Below are 14938 nucleotides of genomic sequence, written 5' to 3'. Positions count from 1 at the left end.
TTCTTAAAAAATTAATTCTGGATTCAGTACCCAGAACCAAATTCTGTAGTTTTTTTGGCACTAGCCGTGGAATTCACCTGCCCCCTAAATGTAGTCCGAAAGATATGGACTAATATGTAATAAGTATTTGAGTGGCATGTGCCATAGCGAGGAGTAATACAGAACAAGTGATACTATAGTATGAGTGGTCAGACTTTTCAACAGTCAGAACTTTTCCAGCACAACTGTTCTTTCATTCTATAAATGATGGATCCAGAAAATCCAACCAAAGTCAGAAGAGCCAAGCCCATTCTTCCAGAATAAGAAAGAAGTAGAAAAACATCACTGAAAAAGATTGGACTTCAAAGATATAACCATGCTTATTATATGGAAATGAATAAATAAGTACACTGGAAACAAAAGGGTTTGGACGGTTTGGAGTTATTCTGTATTTTGTGCGTGAACAATTTCTATGTTCCCTAGTTCCCTAGTTCATATGTCTACCTTGCACTAAATGTAGCCTCTCTATGTTGGAAGAGAAGGGAATATTCACCTTAGATACCCACAGTGCAAGAAAATAGAACCCAGACATTAAAGGCCTTCATTCCAATCAGAGGTGACAAGCCACACATCATTAAAAAATGTTTGAGCAACAAAATAGCTTTGAAACATTTCACATTACAAAGAACACATTTCAAGATCAGGATGGGGGTTGGGGGGGGGACTTCTGCACATTTTGAATCATACCTGCCAGCTCTTGTCAGGTCTAACATTTGTTTCCAAAGGAAAAAAGCACAATCTCAAACAACATGTGGGTATGACTTTATAAGTTAAAAGAAAGAGAAATTGGGGCAGTGGAGGTGGAGGGAGAGAGAACACAATTCTCTGAAAGATTGTTTTCATTTAATTGAAGATACCCTTTTCTGTGGTGGATGTGATACCATCGTACCAGGCATTGAAGTCCAAAGAGTGTTTGTTGCTAGAAGTGAAAGGGTTTATACTAGCCTCAGAGAGATTATCCTTAGCTTTTGTTGTACAATAAATGCTTGTCCATTTATAACCCAGGTTACTGGGTAGACGGAACAATGTGGAAACGGCTGTCTCGAGGACACTGCGTATCGTATCTGGATCGAGGATCCTAATTGTGTTTTTTGTATTAGGCACAGTTCAATCTGCAGCAGCCAACACCATCTTGGCTCCATGACCTTGTCAAAGCTCTCCAACGAGACAAGGTCAAGGCTCCTTCTTATGGCAGGCACAGGACAGCGGCCGCAAATAATTTCTGTAACTTGACGCACGTTGTATGACTGGCATATGCATGGAAATTGCTTCTTGCTAAAACCTTGAGCTCGAGCCTCATGGGAGCTGTCCCATTTCTGGAAACCATGTCATCTGAATTCATCCTTGGGGGTGCTTCATCAGAAGCACAAGACATCAAACTCTTCTGAGAAAGCACAGGTTAAGTACTTAATTCGTTCCGGAGGTCGGTTCTTAACCTGAAACTGTTCTTAACCTGAAGCACCACTTTAGCTAATGGGGCCTCCTGCTGCTGCCCATGCCGCCGGAGCACAATTTCTGTTCTCATCCTGAAGCAAAGTTCTTAACCTGAAGCACTATTTCTGGGTTAGCGGAGTCTGTAACCTGAAGCATATGTAACCTGAAGCGTATGTAACCTGAGTTACTACTGTAACTTCCTGGAGTGTGTGCAGGTACAGAGCTGGTACTAGAAGTGCACTTCTAATAGTACTGAGGAGATCACAACATCGGAGATGGCACAACTCAGGGCTGCCCCACACATGAGGCAAGGTGAGGCGACTGCCTCAGGCGTCAGGCTCCACTGCGGCAGCAGATCCCAGGAACAAGATCTTCCCCTTGTTCCTGATGTAGGTCTTCCCTCACTCCTTCTTCCCTGGTGGGGAGGGGGGTTCCATTTTGGGCTCCACCTCAAGTGCCAAAATGTATTGGGCTGGCCTTGGCACAACTTAGCCCCATTGTGTTAATATGCTTGATGCTGTTTAATGGAGGGTGCCCCACTGAAGGAAGCTAAATGGGTGGTCTTGGGTTTGATTGAAGGTATGTTTTGTATTCCCCCCCCCCTGTTGTTCTTAGCATCTGAGCTTGTTTCCTGTTGCTTGAAATTCCTGTGCACGTCTTAATGTGTTTTCTGAATAAATGTGTTTCTTCCTTTTGAATCAGTGGGTGGCTTCTGGCCAGAATTATTATTTTATATATATATAAATGCTAAATGTGCATAGAAAACAGCTGAATGCCCCTATAAATATCAAAAATGTATTTTTTTTCTAGAGTGTGCACCCTCCCTCCTGCAAAAAAATTTGAGGAGTATGCTTGTTTGTCCACACAAGATCAAAAGCCGAGGAAATGGAACAGAATATGCGTCTAGAGGTAGAGAGTTTGATGCAGAGATTGGTTTGCACAAAAGGAGCTTTGATTAAGATGGAGCTTGAGGACAAGAGCTGAAGTGAGAGGCATTATGGTGTGTTTGCCCAAACAATCATAAGAGACTTCTCAGTGAGGTTAGCACACATTTTATGAGGTATTGACTTTTGTGCTAAGAAACGGGATGGGAGTGGAATGCTAATTAGATGCAAAGTGCCCAGATGACTAAAGGTTTTTACTGGCACAAAGCATCCAAAACCCAGCTGCTTCAGACACATTGCCAGGGAGAATACTATGGCCTCTTCATCACTTCCTGCCTCAAATATCTGTGAATAAACATGCATGTGTGAAAGAGCCAGAACACAGGTCATACAGTACGTTTTCGAGCACAATTCAAAGTGTTGGTGCTGACCTTTAAAGACCTAAATGGCCTTGGCCCGGTATACCTGTATACCCCCATTGTTCAGCCCGGATACTGAGGTCCTCCTCAAAGATCTTCTGGAGGTTTCCTCAGTGCGAGATGTGAGGTTACAGGGAACCAGGCAGAGGGCCTTCTTGGTGGTGGAGCCCGCCCTGTGGAACGCCCTCCCATCGGATGTCAAGGAAATAAACAACAATCTGACTTTTAGGAGACATCTGAAAGCAGCCCTGTTTAGGGAAGTTTTTAATGTTTGATTTTTTATTGTATTTTTAATATTCTGTTGGGAGCTGCCTAGAGTGGCTGGGGAAACCCAGCCAGATGGGCAGGGTATGAATAAAATATTATGATTATGATTATTATTTACATTGTGGGCAGAGCTTTTCCATGCCAGCAGTTTGTCCATTCAACTGCAAGCTATAGAGACCAGCGATCAAGTGACTTTGTGCATGTGTGAATTGACCCACTGCCCTTTATCTATTACAATACCACCCGATCTTAGCCCAAAGGCTGAGAAGTGATGATGGGCACAGCATGAATGAGGCGAGAAGGAGAAAAACCAGACTGGCGAGCCTAAGGTGGCCTGAGTCCCGTTCCTGATTCCATAATGAGAATCCTTTACATCCCTGCTGTTTTTCCACACAGCTACCAGCTTTTCTGCTCTCCCACCTGCTTAGAACATATTGCCCTGCTTCTCATCAGCACCCCATAGTGAGTAGTCAGCAGGGGTTGTTTCCACAGCTCTGGAATCTTAAAACACCATTGGATCAGAATGTATACGAAATGCAAAGTTCTGTTTTCAGATTTGGATTGCTTCCCAGTGCAGTCGCAGTGGACCTGCATTTCAACTCAATTGCTGTCATTTGCAGTTCCGACAAATCGCTCTCCATACCTGCTGTTTGTACCTGTTGCCGCCTGAGACTGGGGACAGTGGGGTGTTTCAGCTTCGTCCGTCTTTATATGCTGATAAGGTTTTTTGGCTGTGTTTTCTGAGCCAAGGGGTAAAATAGGAGACAGCATATGCCTGCACTGCCCAGGGCAGGCGCGCTCCCGAGGGAGGCGGGGCGCGGAGGGTGCCCTCCCAGGCGCAGAATAGCCGCTTGGGTGCACGGAGCAGCGTGTGCACCCTGCAGCCAGGGGGCAGAGCGAGCCGCTGATGGCGGACATTTGGTGTGCCGCCCACCCATGACTGCCAAATGTCACCCCCCTCAGTGAAGACACCCGGGGTGATCCGCCCCCACCGCACCCCCCCTTCCTCCGCTCCTGGTGGGAGATGGTATTGTTTCTCTTCTGATGGAAAGTGTGCATGCATACAACAAACACATTTTTAAAAGTAGTCATGTTAAACTGTAGCAGCAAGAACAGGAAAACCACTGTGATGTTTTAGAAGCTGCCTGATTTGCTTAACACAAACTCTCTCAGGCAACAAGAACTAATGGAACTGTGGAGCAATGAAGCTATGCAGGAAGGAGTGGTTGTAGTCTGGCTGATACTCAAAGTGAAAAAGCAACAATAATGACAACATTGCTTCTCTCTGTACTGGTCTCCTACTCTGCCTCTGCCAGTCAACATCTTATATATATAGTTTTATTTATTTATTTATTTATTTATTTATTTATTTATTTATATATATTACATTTTCTAAATTACATTTCAAAATATCCATTTAAACAACCTTAAATCAATGACTTCCCTTCTTCTCCTTCGGTGGTTCATTTTGCATACCATACAACCCTGCATATTTTACATGAACTAAACCATTCAATAATCCATTGTTACATCTATCAAAATTTATTTACACTGTTGAATTAATCTTAATTGTACCAGCATTTTTAAATGAACACGGTTTTTACCCATATATTCTGTAAACATTTTCCAGTCTTCTTTAAACGTGCATTCTTCTTGTTCTCTTATTCTATATGTTAAGTCTGCAAGCTGCGCGCATTCTATTAGTTTAAGTTGCCATTTGTCTTTGACTAGGACCTCACTCATTTTCCATTTGGGGGCTAACAAGACATGGGCCGGGGTAGTGGCATACATAAATAGTCTTTTTTGACACATGGGAATTTCCCTCTGAATTATCCCCAACAAAAAGGGCTCTGGTGTTTGCTTGGTGTTTTTTTGGAAAGGTACTTTAAAACATTTTTTTCAATTCATTATATATCATTTCCCAATATTAGAATATTGCCAGTCAACATCCTCTTCTGGATGTGGTTGTTGTCCTTTAGCCCAGCAGTAGTGGTGGTGAAGTACTTCCGAGATGTTATACGGCATGCACATTAATTTACAGACGTATTGAAGAGCTCTATAGAGCAATGGGCAATGAAGGGCAATTAGCTAGGGCTGTGCCAAAAATTTATTCCCCATTTTCTTTGGCCATTCTCCATCAACTAATGGGAGAAGAAACTGAATTCAAGGGCTTATATCCAGTGCAGTGCTAAGGAAGCATCCCATCAGCACAAGGATTCCCACTTGCACAATGGGACTTCCCTCCGTCTCCTCCCCCTGCCTTCCCCAACTCTGCTCCAGAGGTTTAGGGGAACACCCAAAACAGATTTAGGGAGTGAATGGGGGGGGGAGGGCAGGGAGGAGGAAAGGGGGGAAGCCTCCTGGTGCAAATGGAAATCCTTGTGCTGATGGGATGCTAACGTAGAACTGCACTGGATACAAGCCAACCATTATCAAATAGGAGGGTAAATTCCAGTGGCGATCCCATTCATAGGGTGTAGGGTATTTGTTGTGCTTGCCATGCCTTTCAGGTGGCCAACTGAGCACCATTTCTTTCTTTCCCCAAATCTTATCTCCAGTGCTCTGCATTCTGCAGCCTTGCCAGGTGCCCACACTTTCTGAAAACCCCATAACTTCTTCGGATGGGCTTTCATTTAAGCAGGGGAATCCTGGGAGGCTGTCTACCATGCTCTAGACAGCTGTTTATTTTTTAAGTATATCATTTTTTTAAAGAAATCATTGTGGAACTGTTTTTAATGGTAAAAGGCTCCCCTTAGAAACAAAATCACTGAGTGCACTGAACTCAGACATGATAACCAGCCTCCAGGGCTTCCCTCACCTTCTTCAAGCTGGAGGAAGATGTTTAAACAACTCCTCCCATTGGGCTGTTTCAGATCAGGAAGTGTGGGCAGCTAGGGAGACTGCAAAGCATTGGAGAAATGTTTAATGGAAAGCAGAAGGAGGAAACACACCACTCTCAGTTACCTCACAATACAACAATAATGTAAGCTCGGTGCCAAATAGGGATAGGTGAACATGTTAATTTCAATTTCTTCTCCATCCAGTAAATAAAGAAAATGGATCGAATGTTTCCTAATATTGGAGGCGACGTTGTGATGTTGGACTGGAGGATAACTATTGTAGACTTTTATAATTTTATTTGGAGAATATTCCTTGGACTTCTTGAATTGAAAGAATTGAAAGAATTAATGATCCAAGTGATCTCGTGTAGAATTAAGCACCAGAGCTAGTATCTTTCTGGTCCTAGTTCAGAAAGTGAGCTGGCTACAGCCACCCCTTTGGAGAAGGTATTTTATTTGCTTGTAGGGAAACAAATGCATTTCATTTTGGATACTTGTGCATGGAAATGTTTAGGTTTCTCTCTTGTCATGCAGCTCTTGGATGGTCCCACAGGGAGGCTGTCTATTCTGCCTAGCTAGGGTGGTTCACGCACCGTCTTGTTGCTGTAAGCTTGGAGCTGCAAGTGGGTGCTCATGCCCAAGGAGGCTAGAATTCTGTTCAGTGTTATGTTGCAGGAAATGTGCTAGACTAGAGTGAATGGAAGACACCCCCTCTGCCTCTCAGCTCCACTCTTCCTTGCTGCCAGGGGCTACAATTCAAAACAGATGTTCTGTGTTGACAGGAGACCAAACAACCTTCCTGTGTCCTAGAATGAAAACACATGGATGTGAAATCAGGGTGTTCAGGATGATTAGACTAAATTGGACGGAAACTGAATTTGCTTGTGAGGGAAGAGAAAATGCAAGCACACTGTTGACACCAGTCACATGAGCACAGTTCTCCTCAGAGGGAAACACTGCTGTTACTGCAACTGAAGAACAGACACTTTCAAAGTTTTTATACCCATACACAGGTTGATGATACAATTTCTCATTTTGACTAGGGGACATACTTTGGTTCAACTTTTTTCTCACAGATGGATGAAACCAAACCAAACCAAACCAAACCAAAAACCTATCAGAGGACACGTTCTAAAATGGCTTAGGGAGTTTTGTGGGGTGGGCAACATTGTTGCTGTCATTGTTATTCATTTTTTGAATCTTTATTTTAGATCTGACTTATGTGGAAACCATTTAATGTGTATTTTTAAATGTTTTATTTATTGTCCATGACTACTTTTGTTACGTCTGTAATTATGTGATTTTCCTTTACATGTTGCTAGCCACTTTGAGCGTGGTTTTAACTTTGGAAAGGCAGCAAACAAATAATATGATTGATTGATACCAGCAAATTCAGGTTGCACAATTAGAGTGGATTTAGTGCTCTTGCACAACAAACCCATTTCAAAAAAGAGAAGTATTTCCAGGATAAGGGAAGTAACAAGAAAATGCACTGCAAAGTGTGAGGTATCAATTGCTTGTCATAACTTTATACAATATAATCTTCTCACAATCAAATCAGAATTAATGCTCAATAAACAGGCTGCCTCGAAGCCATCATAGGAATATTTTGAGTAGTTTTGAATTTTTAGAAACAAATTGTAAAAGGAATTGGGGTTGCTTGTGCGTAAAGGGTGCTGCAGCTCTAGGCAACGTTGCCTGGCTAAACCTTTCCCTGGCTGGACAGCCCTTTCTCCATGGCTGTGTCAGTCGCTGGCAGAATCCGTCAGTGGGCGTTTTCTGAACTTCTTCCAACATAAAAACTCTTTGACCCCAAGTCTCCTCCTAGCCTCCCTGTGCGGAAGTCTCCTGTGCAGAGTGGGCGTGCCCAACGGAGGTCCTGGGCTCTCCCTGCTGCTCTCTGTGGAAGAGTCTCGGAGCCCTCTCTCCGCAGTCTCCCCTTGCTTCCTGGTGTCCCTCCTATTTCCTTCCTCAAAGGAAGTTTGCTCTCTCTCCCTGCTGGTCCCTTCTCCTGCATCGTTGGGGAGCCTTACCTCCACTCTAGGCTCCGATGGCAGTTCCCTGACACAAATCTACTTAGTTTAATGACAGCATTTTGAGATGAGTGTCATTGAATCAGCCTTGTACATGAGTTTTCAGGCAGATTACGCCCCCCCCCCCAACATCAGGTGTATTGAGTGATGTTGGCTTCTATATTATGGTCCCCACATGAAAGTCCCAAGGCAGTTATCACATAAGGGACCATTTGTGTCTTGTGGTTCATTGTGCAGAGTGGCCACTTTCTCTTCTTCTTCGTTTTAGCTGCTTGCTGTGACATACAAAATAATTACTAAGTCTCAAGTGGTGCCACACATGAACACATGTGATACTGGCCATCCTGAGGACTGATTTAATACAGCCTCCACACTTAAAGTGCAAACTGTGCCCAAGAGTTGTTTCAACATGAGTGCTGATAAAGTACAAAACTGCTGTCAGTCGACAGATGACTTGTACAACCCAGTGCTCATAACCCACAGACATATCCTGTCCATCTCTCTATCATATCTATACAGGCATATTCACTTCCTCTTTTTTCCCTTCCCCCATCTCCTTCTCAACTGCCAAGAATGAGCCTATTACCACTCCCATGGTCGTTAATCGTGGGGTCCTCCTAAGGTAGCTGTTATCTCTTACAGGTATTTAGGCTGGGATCCTCCCAAGGTGGTACAGTCAAACCTTGGTTCCCAAACGCCTCCGTTATCGTACGTTTCGGCTCCCTAATGCTGAAAACCCGGAAGTAAATGCTCCGGTTTTTGAATGTTTTTCGGAACCTGAATGCTTGGCTTCCACTCAAGTGCAAGAAGCTCTTGCAACCAATTGGAAGCCATGCCTCGATTGTTGAACATTTCAGAAGTCGAACGGTCTTCTGGAACAGATTACATTCGACAACCAAGGTTTGATTTTACACCTGTACACTATCTCTTGTAGATGTTTAGGCTGGCAAGCAGACAACTTACATGATTTAGCAGAATAAGGCTGTTTAGCAAGATAAGGCGAACTGCTGCCTAGGAGAGTGGTGAAGGCCTCATATCAGCGAAGGAGCAATTGTGACAGACCACTATGCCTCAATGCACAATATACATTCTGCTGCCTTTCCCATACACCCTTGCAATACGAATTTTGACTGCATCTTAACACAGCACTGAATTGCCATCACCACAAGTGGTAGCATGTGCAGCCATGGGCATTCAACTCCCCCTTCCCTGCTTAAATGGCTTTAGGATGTCTCACGCATCAGGCAGTTTACCTGAGCAGGTAAGCACTGTGACAGTGTTTCGGAACCGTTGTTAACAAAGCAGAATCTAAGCACAGCTCCACGTTTTAAGCAGGCACACGCTTACTGCTGGTGTTCCCCACAACAGATGCATACATAAAGTGTTAGTGACAGATACTCTTCCTTAATGTGTCATAGGGCTGTACCTAATCAGGGCTCCCAGACCAGTGTATATGGGTAAAGGAGCAAATGTGCTTGTTTTCCAACACTGTGCATTTTCAACAGGAAACCACAGCCTATCTGCAGCAAACACAATTGCTGATAATGTACCAATCCACTGTCATTTGGTGGATGACTTGTGGAACCCACCAGCCATAAGCCACTAATGTATTCTGTCCAGCTCACTATCATGCTTGTGCAGGCGCACTCACTTCCTCTCTTTTCCTTTCCCCATCTCTTGCTCAACCAACTCTTGCACAAAGCAATCCCAAAGCAGAAGCTGTTGCTTTGGCTGGGGGTTGGGTGGAAACCCTCCACAGTGGCTGCCTGCCAGGAATGCTTCCACACTGTTGTACTTCTCTGTCAGGAAACCTCCTTGAGCAAAATGTTGCCCTTATTCCTTAGAAATGCCTCTCCTGTCCATCAAGGCCAAGGAAATATGGTAAGGCTACACCGAAAGCAAGTTGGAGGCAGATTAAAGGCAGTCAAAAGGCCATTTCTGATTTAAATGCCCAATGTGTTCAGGGACAGACGTTTTCTAGTGATCACATGGGCACCTCTATATAAAAACATTACATGTAGACTAACATTACAGTATAATATCATAAATAGGATCTGTTGGGTTGTGTTCCTGGATTTAGCTCTGGAAAACTTTAACGGGTGATTAAGCACGCTATAATGGAACTCCTTGCGGGCACTGGCAATATCATTTTCAAAAATGTATCAGTAAGCACACATTTGAATTTTACCAAATTGCTTCTGCCACTTTGCCCCAGTTGAGGCAATAAGAAAACAACATTGTTTCCTACTCAGTCCCCCTTTCTCTCTCTCTAATATTATCAAATGTCTTTTTTTAAAAAAGTTTTTATTTACACTTTTCAAGTTTATACATTTCATTAGTTTTACAATCAATTTAACATCTCAAAATTTGACTTCCTTCCCCCTCTTTCTGCGGTTACATTTATATTGAAAAATATCTTCTGAATATCCAAATTCATTTAACTTGCTCATTTAATTATCTATTATAAATATATACTCCTATGAAACTGCAGGTTGTTACAATAATCCTGCTAATGTTTTTATCTGTTTGCAATTTATCTGTAAATATTAAATAAACCATTTTTTATAAAAAGTTTGTTATCTTGATTTCTTATTCTTCCGGTAAGTTTCACCATTTCTGCATATTCCATAAGTTTTTGTATCCATTCTTCCTTTACTGGGACTTCTGCTTCTTTCCGCTTTGGGACAAGTTTCCTACTCAGTCTCAGCTATGCAGAGCATGCCATCAACAGCCTCAGAAACAATCCTGACATCATAATTAAAGAAGCCAAAAAAGGGGAGGGGCTGTTATAAGCAAGTTGAACTACATATGAGTGTCTGAGAAGTAACTCTCCAACAGTACATCTTATAGTCCCCTTGTCCTCATACCCAGATGAGGAGTACCAGAAGGACCTACATAACTTGATGGAGGAATTTCCTGCAGATGTGCAGGGCTAAGTCTGCATAGATAAGATACATCCCTGGAAACTTAGTGAAGGGTCTTCTATCTGTTACTGAAAGTGCAGAAGGCAATCCCAGATGCCCTACAGTTTGGGGCATCAGTACTATCACTGCTGGGGTATCTGGGTATGTAGACTTTATTCTCTGATCAAATGCCATCAATACTCCTAGAGTGAGATCCTGGCGCTACTTGTGAGCTTCGCATAGAGAAATGTTTGACCACTGTGAGAACAAGATGCTGGACTAGATGTGACTTTGATCTCATCCAGCCGGGCTTCTTAGGTTCTTAGGAAAATTAGGAACTACTTGGGCTGGTATTAGAGAATGTTGTGAATACTCATGCTAGAATTGCTTCAACAGTGTCAAGCCTTGACCAGAAGCACTGGTTTATTTTTCAGAAGTAAAAGGGTTAAAAAAATATCCTGAAAGATTGCATGAAAGATACCCTATCATTTTTCTGGCATGGCACCAGTACTACTAATCTCCCAATTTAATCGTATTGCCTTAAATGGGCATTTTTCTGGAGAGGTAGGTAAGTTTATTACTCCCCACCCCCATTCATACATCAATTTTATATTGATCCCTGCCAAGCTTTTGTCTACAGTGAAGAATATTTCTATCATAGGGTGCTCTGAAGGTAACCATTTGGCATTAATTGCTTCCTGATTTTCTTGTATTCACTATTAATTTTATGTTTTATTGTGTTCTGGCTATTGTGCTCAGAATGTTTTCTCATTGAAATGATGGAAAATTATAGTGCTGATAGAGTGGGCAAGTCATGTAGATTCACACTTTGTGTTGAGGTAGTTCTATATTGGAAACAGAGAATCGGGTGCAATCATATGCATGGTTACACAACAGTAAGTCCCATTCATCGCAATGTGACATAAGAGTACAGTGATACCTTGGTTCTTGAATTTAATCCATTCCAGGAGTCTGTTTGACTCTCGAAATGGTTCAGAAACCAAGGCACAGCTTCCAATTGGCTGCAGGAGCCTCCTGCACTCAATTGGAAACCACGGATGCTACATCAGACATTTGGCTTCCAAAAAACATTTGCAAACCGGAACACTAACTTCCAGGTTTGCGGCGTTTGGGAGCCGATTTGTTTGGGAGTCAAGCCATTAGACTACCATGGTACCACTGTATATAAGATTGCAGCTGGGGGCACATCCAGCAAATACACTTACTATAACAATGAAGAGATAAGTCAGATATATATATATATATATATATATATATGCATAAAAGAAAGGAAGGGCAATTAATGATCCAAGTTTAAAGCGCTGGCACAAAGGCAGCATTACTATAAAGGTTTTTATTAGGAGAAATCTGGAAAGAGTGAAATTTGAGCAAGAGATTAGTTCATCGTTGTTGCTTAAACTGAATTTCTATTGGACCTTGTGCATGGCCTATATCTGCCTGCATTGCAAATGAGATTTGAAGTGGTTTGGCAATGCAAGGAAGACCCCTGTCAATGCTGAATTTCCCCATGCCACATGTAGAGAGGCAGGTCCACTAAGGAGAAGGGAGCACTGTAACATCAGCCTCAGTCTGCCTTCAGTAAGGAAGAGGGGGAATTAGTTGCCTCTGCCTGCATTTGACTTCTGGCTTCACCTACTGTTTTTGGCCCAAGCAGTCCCAATAGCCAACAGCCACAACTGCATACCAGTGGTGAAGGCTGGTCCATCAAGGCAAATGGGACAGTGCTCCACTAACCAACCTCAGTCTGCCCTTAGCCAGACTCTACCTGCCTGCCTTTTTACTTGCATCCTATCCGGGGGGGGGGCACTACCTGTCCATTTCTTCCTTCTTAGCACCAGTGTTGGCATTATAGAAGTCAGTAGGGGCAAAACTAGAATTGGCACTACCTGTCATTGGCTCTGGCTCACAATTACTGTTGGACTACCTGTGTTCTGCCCTGCTAGCCTCAATGGCCCCAGGTACCACTGCATAGCTCCTTGTTTCTCTCAATATGAAGATATATTGGGTCATACTACTGCTTCTGTTGTTAACAACTGTAACAGAGCTAATAGTACAGACTTCAATAAAGAGTCACTGGGGGTTGGGGGGCTAAAAAGTGTTTAAAGAGAGGGAATGAATTTTAGCACTTCATTCACGATCCCAATATATTTTAGACTTCTATGCAATCTTTTGACAAACTGTGGTATGGATTTTTTTAATTAAAAAATATAATTATCAACAGCTTCTAGGAAAGGAAGGAACTTCTGCCATCTTTCCGGTTCAATGAGTGCTCAATTGCCTGGGGCTGCCTGTTCTGCCACTTTCCTCAACTTTTGTCCATTAGTCTCAGAACACTAGAAGAAAGTGGCCAATGATTGCATTAATGGGTCTCTCATTATTTATTAAAACTCGGCACCACCAGTCGTCATTTGACTGAGTTGGGATTGGTACAATTAGGCAGAATTACTCTGGTGAGATGAGACATTTCAATAGATTTTATCTGGAGGCTCTTGTTACTATTATCTGAGGTCAGGTCATCAACCGCAGATGGAAAAGCACATTTGGAAAAGCAACAGGGAAATTCCTACACGGTTTCTGCCCTCTGCTGGTCAGTGCCAACGAAAAAACATGGTTGTTCCAATACTGTACATGTATTAGACATATCATAGTGAATTTGTCTACTCCAGTCATCCAGTCATAGACTCCTGAAGGGCAAGGGTTGTAGGAGTAACCCCAGCCAGGTGGAGCAGCTTGTGACATATGCTCAGGACGACCCAGGATTGAATCTAGGTTATTACCTCAAATTAGGAAAAGTGGTTAGGTCCTTTCAACAATCAGGCATACCTAACCCAATCAGGAGTGCAGCATGGATCAAAAGCCTGGCTTCTGCATGGACCAATCAACCTTTTTGGTCCACTGCTGGCAACCCATGTGACCACCCCTTCCTATTTTACCTGATGGGCTGAGCAGATCTCATTGTCCTCTCCCCTCATCATCCCAGCCTCTCTTCTTCACCAACTGACTGCATCCTACATTCTGCAAGGCTTGCCCCATCACATACCAGGGAACCTGCATTGGATAGAGCATACATTGGATATGGTGGCTGTCCCATGATGCAGAGGCAGCATATCTCCACTCCTGGCATGATGTAAGTAAAGGATTGCTCAGTAATCTTTTGTTAAAGCACTTGGACTTTACCAACGGTTTTCTGACTGCTGAAGTACACCAGACTTGCTAATGTTGCCCCTGCTAGTATTCTCTGCTCTTTCCATGTCTCAGTACCTGTGGGACGGCACCTCTCAGAAAGACCTACCACAACAAAAACAACACAACGTGACACTGGACTGAAAATATATTTTAATGTGATTTTGACAAAGGATATCTTAGATAAATATTTTTTATAATACTAATTTGCAATTGTATAAAACGTTGCATTATTACCTTCCTTGTGAATGTAAAGAAACTTACTCTAGAAGCATTTTTAGTGATAAAATGGTCATTTTGCATCTCTCAAGACTTTAGGTACATTTGAATGCTAAACTTAAAAAAAAAGAAATGGGGGCAAGGAAAATGGTTGAGACTTTGACAGATCCAGCATAGTATTCAGTAATGCTGTATACAGTAATACTGTATTCAGAAGTGATGCTGAAAAACAGTTTACAGCTGATGACAATCTGGTCTAAATCCCATTAAGATCAAAGCTAGTTGTGTATGCTTTTCTGCTATGTCATCCTTCTCCAAACCCAGCAAAGCTGCTCAAAATAGAAGTTAATGGAGGCTCTGTCAATGTGATTTGAAAATAGATTCATGCTAACCATTAATTCGTTTCTATGACACCCAGTCTAACTGAGTATGTTCTTCTGCCTGTCTCCCACACAGATTCGTAAATCTTTATCCACATGAAAGTAACCTATATTGAAATATGAAGTTATTGGCTCTATTGTCTAAGATTAATACATATCGGACTAATTCAGTGTAATATTTCAGTGTAAACTTTGTAGCCCAATTCACTATACAGCTAAGCTAAACATACTTGCATTTAGCCCCCAAAGGACATTTACATCCAATTTCTACATTGGGTGAAATTTCTATGTTTAGATGAAAATTTCTCATGTATTT

The 14938-nt window shown here is 42.5% G+C and overlaps 1 protein-coding gene across 2 annotated transcripts in view; it reads left to right on the top strand.

Annotated features, from left to right (window-relative positions):
• KCNC4 (potassium voltage-gated channel subfamily C member 4) overlaps positions 1 to 14164 on the top strand; it is a 66324-nt gene extending 52160 nt beyond the window's left edge. The window contains exon 4 of one of the 2 annotated variants that reach the window (XM_053392802.1): positions 13821 to 14164. In XM_053392802.1, the coding sequence (XP_053248777.1) occupies positions 13821 to 13933 (113 nt within the window). In that variant the 3' untranslated portion in view covers positions 13934 to 14164. Of the gene's footprint in view, positions 1 to 6087; positions 6175 to 13820 lie in introns of those variants that run through there. The other variant, XM_053392805.1, reaches the window with a different exon arrangement.
• The last annotated feature ends 774 nt before the right edge of the window (positions 14165 to 14938 follow it).

This window comes from Podarcis raffonei, chromosome 6 (assembly GCF_027172205.1).
Source record: "Podarcis raffonei isolate rPodRaf1 chromosome 6, rPodRaf1.pri, whole genome shotgun sequence".
NCBI lineage: Eukaryota > Metazoa > Chordata > Lepidosauria > Squamata > Lacertidae > Podarcis > Podarcis raffonei.
The sequence above is the reverse complement of the archived record's forward strand: the minus strand, read 5'-3'. Positions and strand labels throughout refer to the sequence as shown.